The 6526-nt window shown below is 52.3% G+C and overlaps 1 protein-coding gene across 7 annotated transcripts in view; it reads left to right on the top strand.

Annotated features, from left to right (window-relative positions):
• The window catches only part of LDLRAD4 (low density lipoprotein receptor class A domain containing 4), a 425071-nt gene that overhangs the window by 373032 nt on the left and 45513 nt on the right, over positions 1 to 6526 (top strand). For 2 of the 7 annotated variants that reach the window (XM_011985534.1, XM_011985536.1), the window contains exon 1: positions 22 to 1227. The exons of 4 other annotated variants lie outside the window; for them this stretch is intronic. In XM_011985534.1, coding sequence (XP_011840924.1) covers positions 1158 to 1227 — 70 coding nt within the window. In that variant the 5' untranslated portion in view covers positions 22 to 1157. Of the gene's footprint in view, positions 1 to 21; positions 1228 to 6526 lie in introns of those variants that run through there. One more of the 7 variants, XM_011985537.1, reaches the window with a different exon arrangement.

A 6526-nucleotide genomic window follows, 5' to 3' on the forward strand; every position in this document is an offset into this window, starting at 1 on the left:
GGGAAAAGAGACTGCGCTCGAACAAAATGAACCGGGAGAAGGCGGCCTCCTGAGACACGTGTCTGCTTTCATGTCTGAATTGCCTGGGATTCTGTTCTCTAATTCCTGATCCTTACAGACTAAAACTGCCTAGGAACACTGAGCGTCCTGACTCTGAAGGAGTCTCTGGCGTGTGTGTGCTGCCGTACATGGGGAATAGTGATGTGAGGCAGAGGGAGAGGGAAGGAATGGGAGAGTCGAGAGGGAAGAGAGGACCGGAGGGAGAGGAGCACGCACTGTTTCCTGCCGTGGTTAGGACCTCACCCCTTGCCAGTACAGAGCTCGGCGGCAAGAGCCGCTGGGAGCTGCTCCCATCAGTTAGAGGATGTGGAGAGGGAGCACCAGGAGAGGACAGCCCCAGCCTGGCTCGCAGCCTGAGGGGCGCTGTGGGTGCTCCCAGCCGGGCGAGCACACTCTGGGAGCGGAGCTGCAGGGGAGAAGCACGCGAGCCTAACGCGGTGTCCTGCCTGTCGCGGCTCCTGCCTTGGTCAGCGCTCTCTCCAGCCCTTCTGCGCCGAAAGCTTCCCGCAGAGATCGAGGGAAGGAGTATTGTGTGAGACTTGCCGATTTCCTCCTTTCTGTCTGGACTGGTTTGACATTTGCCTGTTGAAAAGATTATCGAGCACAGTGAGACAAGATGAGCCGTCTAGCTGCGTCCTGCTTGCCTGTGTGTGTGACACGTCCAGGTGTCAGGCCAAACCCGGGACGTGCGGACTGCTCACCGATAGACGCTGCCGTAAACAGCACTGCCCTAGGTGTACAGCCGGTCTCAGGATCGGAGACCCTGGACTTCCTCTGCTCGGTGACACGCCGGCTTCCTGCCGCAGAGCTGCTGGTTTCTGGTGATGGCAGTTGATAATTGGTAGCCACAGTCTGCGGTCGGAGCCACAGCATTCGAGTCTAGCACCTGGGGTGGGCCCTGCTGATACAGTAGAGAGAGAGTGAACGAGGCAGACAGAAGCACCCCCCCCTCCACGCTCACACACTCTCCCACACCCCACACCAGCTATAACTGCAGCTCGGAGCTGCCTGGAGAGGAGACTGCCGGCAGCCGGAGGGATGCTTTGAACGTGGGGGGCTGCGTCACAGTTGAACTCCCACTTGCAGAGGACCTGATTATGTCCAGTGACCACCCGAACAACAGCACACTGAAGGAGGCTCAGTTCAAAGACCTGTTCTTAAAAAAAGGTACATTTCCCAAGAACTGCTGTGGATGATGCATGCTCTTTCGGGTTTGCTGTGGCTCTTGTTGGAGTTTGGTCTGAGGACAGAGTTGAGAAGAGGAGCAGCTCTTTCTCGAGAAGTTTGTTTCTCCCTAACAGGGGTCTGTCAGCTTGGAACATTTCAGGGTGGGACTCCCTTTAGGAAGATGCTTTTTCCTCCTCTTTCAAACCCGGAATCGTTTGTTCCTGTTGGAGGGGTTATATGCATGAGCACACGGGTTGTAGCTTTGGAGTTTTGTTTTTTTCCAGTGTCTGTATGTGAGGCTGAGACCTCCCCTGGAAGTTCGCCGCTTGTTCATAGGTCCTTTTTCTTGACCTTCAGGAGCTGAAAACTGCATTTTAAAGAAAAGGTATTTATCAGGATGTGGCTGGTTCATTGAACACTTTCTTGGGTCATCCACCTAGTGACAGCAGCTATTAGGAAGGAGAACTGTGACTCTGAGAGGGGGAGAGAGAGAGGGAGAGAGAAAGTGAGAGACAGACAGACTGGCTGTGGGATGAGAGCCTCCGAAGCCAGCTCTCTCCCCTGTGGAAATGAAGGTTCCATTCCATGTGCAGCTGTGTTTTTTTTTCTGATGCACTTTCCTAAATTAATAATGTGGAGGTGGAGGTGAGGGTGGATTTTAAATGAATCCTATAGGGGGAATTATGGCTTATGTATGTATTTTTTTCCATTTATAGCATGGCGGAGGGATAGACTTTTAAAAGGTTTATAATTGCTCTTACTCCTCTGCTGAGTTTTTAGAAAATCCTGTCAGTCATCTTTGATCGGAACATATTTAGGTAAATTTCTTTCTGAAGAGATCATGAAACTCTAGGTTCTAAAATGCGTGGTGAGAAGTAATTGTAGCGGATGAACGCTGGGGCTTTCGTAAAGCGAGGAGATGCCGCTCCAGCCGGACGGGCTCGTGGAGTCTGAATTCGAGGGATTCCCTGGTCCGTCCGGGCGTTGCTGGCGGCTGCCCGCCTGCCCGTGCCGTCCGGGGCACCTGGCCTTGGGCCGGTATCAGGTCGCGGTGCCGGGGCCACACCTGCCTCCACGGTCATCTCTCCTCCTGCGGATCATAGGGACCGTTTCCTCATTCTATTATCATGCAAATGTTGCCCATAAATACATGGCTGCAAACAGCCGCTCCGCGCAACCAGGAGGCTCTTTTCTCAGTGACAGAGCACACCCTCTTAGACTAGTAGCCTTTTTTGAATAATTGTTGCAAAAGATGAAAACCTTTAGCAAAACTCCAGCAGCACCGAAGGCGCCGGGAAGTGTTTGGGAGAACACGTGCCTGTGCTAGACGCTGTTGAAGCAGCTCAGGCCTTTGGGGTCCCTTCCTTCTTAGGGCTTCTCCACCAGCTTCTCAGTGGGGGACGCCAGCTTCGCGCCAGGCGCACGCTACCTGCTGAGACACTGGACGAACAAGGCGTTGACCCAGGGCTCGCTCTGTAGAGGAAGAAGGCCGGAGAATGGATACCTCCAAGGCAGTCGTAAGTGCTGCAACAGGGTTCCGAGCTGCACAGGAAGGCCCCAAAGGCAGTGAACCCGTCATCGGGGCTTAGGAAAGAGCTTTTAAAGGAAGGTAGAGCCAGCAGGTGACACCATAAACCTGGGTATTTCTGTCACGTGGCTTTTTTCCCTTCCGTTCCACTTGTACCGTACGGTAGAGCAGCCAACCCACCTCCAAGGAAAATAAAATTCAAAATATATCATGTAATCAGTATGATGATAGCTCTTATTGTTTTGCTTCTGTACTTCAAGCTGTGAAGTCATTCTTGTAACACAGGCTGAATTTTCCCCCTCAACCGTGGTGTTTAATGAGTGTGAATCTTCATTCAACCATTAAAATCTCCAAGAGTATTTTTATACTAACAGTTCACAAACTTGAGGCAATTATAGTCTAAGTAGATTCCAACTCCTGCCCCCACCCGTCTTCCTGCCACCACCGCCGCCCAGTCTCTGGAGGATCTTGGAAAGAATTTACCAGCCTTTAGGAACATTCAGCACTTTGAACGTGTCACGGAGCCATAAATAAAGAGTAAGACACCGCTGAGGCTGTCATCTCGCCACCACGCCCGTCTCCGCTGGGGAGGACAGAGACAGGAAGGAAACGCGACAAGTTCACTGTGCAGAAGCCAGGCAGGCCCGGCCACCTGTGGGAGGGCCAGTGTGTCCCAGCGGCGCGGCAGGAGCGTGCAGGGGAAGCGGCTGCCTGGAGGGGAGGCTCTGCGGCAGGCTTGGGGCTCCGGGAGAGGCCAGCACGTCGGGGCGCGAGGGGGGAGCTGCGGTCGGTGGAGTAGGAAGTGACCACGCAGGGTGGGGCGAGGGCTTCGTGGCCAAGGGGTGGCCGTTTCTGTGACGTCACAATGTTCTGCGTGGAACGTTTTCTGGATTCTTGCCAAGGTGCGTACGTGGCCTGGGGAAAGAGAGGAACGCGTGCGGGGTCCGGACCGTGCCCCCTGCCCCGTGATAGGGTCTTCGAGGGCACACGTTACACATCTGGAGCTTAAAAATAAGTAAACTGTAGAAATAGGACTTCGCTGAAGGGTAATGTATCAGTGGCGGAAAGACCACATGGAAGACGGTGTTAACCATCCCACAAATAGAAATGAGTGTTATACGAGGAGCCTAAGGTGGGACAACCGCACTTCCCCGGAGCTCTTTAAAAATAGCGCAGACACTCGTGCCTCTGGCATGATTCAGTTCAGCTCCTCATTGAACCAGGGAGGGACCCACAGACTTCACACCGCTGCTTCTGTTCCCGTAATTCTCCAGCGTGCAGCCTGGGATTTCCTGGAGAGGTTTCCGTAAAAATAGAGAGATGCCATCATCACTGTCGTCACTGTCACTGCTGCACAATAATAAAAAGGTGCTAGGATGCCTTCCTGTAAGTTTTAGGCTAGATGTATTAAAAAGTAACCGGTATTTCCATTGCAGTGACTCATCTGTTACAGCGTCATGAACTACGGCGCCGTAGAAGGGGGATGTGAACGTTCGACTTTGGCCTCAACTTCTTTCCTTGCGTGCCCTGCTTTCTGGCCCTCTTCTGTGGACATCCGTTGCTATTGAACAAGGAAACTCGACCCGTCGTCTGTGCCAGAATCCGTGTTAGGCGCGTAGCGTCCTGGAAGCCCCAAAGCATCCGATTCATCTTCTAAGAATGCCGCTACTCCTGCGGGTTTTATTTTTCCAAACTTTCTGTTTCAGCAGCTCTTCCAGAATTCATTCTCTTCTTAGCCTCCCCTTTCCAGCCGACTCCTTCCCCACCCCTAGAAACAAACCCAAACCCCAGGCATCTTTCCTTTCTGTGGACGCTCCACGCACCACAGCCACCCCCTGCCGTGCCACGTGAAAACGGGCTGTGGGCGTTTGGTGGAATTCTCCTGTTTAAAATGACTGAGAGGGTGTGGGAGGACAGGTGGGGGGTCGCCACACACCCCTCGTGAGCTCGAAGAGGGTCACGGAGGGAGAGGGCATCTCAGTGCAGGGTCAGGGTCTGGGAATCCTCACACACGTTTCCAAGAACCTGTTGACTGCAGTTGTCACTTTGAGGCTCTCCTGGGCCCTGCCCGGGGCGGCGTGTGGCCCTGAAGAGAGCACGATGCTCATCTTTTCGGCTGCTAGTGTTCTGGCTCCCGTGACTTAAAGGCGAGAAGGGATCTGTTTCCACGTATGGGTTTTGCCCAGAGTTCCCAGAGCAGGCTCTGATGCACGTGTGGGCCCCGCACTAGGCCCTGGCGCCCTCGGGGAGGCTTCAGGAGCACACGGGCCACCCTCGCCCGCAGCCAGGGACCGGGCTGCTGCAGTGAGATGACTGGGCGGTGAGGATGGTGGCTCTGGGACCCGGGTGTCCCTGGGTCTTTGTTGCCTGCAGGAAGTGCTGCCTCTTGTGCCCAGGACTGAGTGCCCTCGTGGCTCAGGCCCTCATCAGGCTGCCGCCACCCCAGGGCTCCCCTCGGGGCCACTTGATTTTGTTCGCAGGGTCCTGGGGACAGTGTTCCTGCTCCCACCGCCTCGGAGTACGCCCGCGACCTTGACCTGCCCCAGGCACCGTGCCACTAGGGTGCCCACGAACCCCCAGGCCACCGCTCACCCGTGTGCCGTAGACGTACCTGCCACGGCCGGGCATGACTCATGTTTGAATCAGCCTCGGGGCAACAGCATGGGGCAGATGTCCCAGCAGGGCAGGGCAGTACCCACATGTGTGGCAGGTTCATAAGAAGGCAGTGCCCTTAAAAAGAAAGATGGTGAGGGCTTTACTTTTTTTTTTTTTTTTATAAATAAAAGAGAGAGGGTCTTGCTCTGTTGCCCAGGCTGATCTTGAACTCCTGGCCTTAAACAGTTCCCCCGCCTCGGTCTCCCAAAGTGCTGAGATTCCAGGCACACCTGGCCTGGAGTTTACTTTTACAGAGAGTAATTCCATGCTCTGTTTCATACAACTGAGATCTTTCTCATCCTTGCCTGAATTTTTAAATCAGACCTTAGTTCAGAAAATGGACACCTTTCAGTCAATATCACATGTTCCATGTGCTGTGTCAGACCAAAAGAGGAATAAAATCCAGAACAAATAAAGATCTAATATAAAATACAAACTCCAAAAATCTTAGGAAAAGAGTATGTTTAGAATATTAAAGAGGACCTTCCCAATCAAACAGGAAGTTTAGAAGCCATAAAGGAAAAAGAGAGTGTTTGATGGCATAAAAATTTATAGCATCTATAGAGAAACTCATGGTGAAGTTTAAAGAAATGACTGGCTGGGGGAAATAGTTGCAACACGTAACAGACAAAGATGCGAAACCATAGTGTGTAAAGATTTCACATCAATACGTAAGAAATAAATGAGAAAACTATAAATACACTAATATGATTATGAAAAAGAGAAACACAGATTACCATAACCATAGGGAAAGATCTGAAATTACCAGTCATTGGAGAAATACCAATTAAAAAGAGATACCTATTTTTGCCCATCAGATTGTCGCCGATTGAAAGGGTGAGTCTCCAGGGTGAATGAGGGCATGGGGAACACGCCTTCTTACTGGGATAGCCGGAACTAATGCAGCCTTTACAAAAGGCAGGTTCTCAGTAGCCACGAGGATTAAAAGTGATTATGCCCTGGGCCCAGAAACGTCACTTTTAGGAGTCTTTCCTACAAGTATGCCGACAAATGTGTGCCAGCCACACACTTGCACATATACACGTGCAACTTTGTGGTTCTAAGAGAAAAAAGAAAAAAGCCACCTGAACAGCCACCAGCTGGGAAGGCAAATTC

The sequence above is a fragment of the Mandrillus leucophaeus genome, unplaced genomic scaffold, assembly GCF_000951045.1.
Source record: "Mandrillus leucophaeus isolate KB7577 unplaced genomic scaffold, Mleu.le_1.0 Scaffold286, whole genome shotgun sequence".
In the NCBI taxonomy this organism is placed as follows: Eukaryota; Metazoa; Chordata; class Mammalia; order Primates; family Cercopithecidae; genus Mandrillus; species Mandrillus leucophaeus.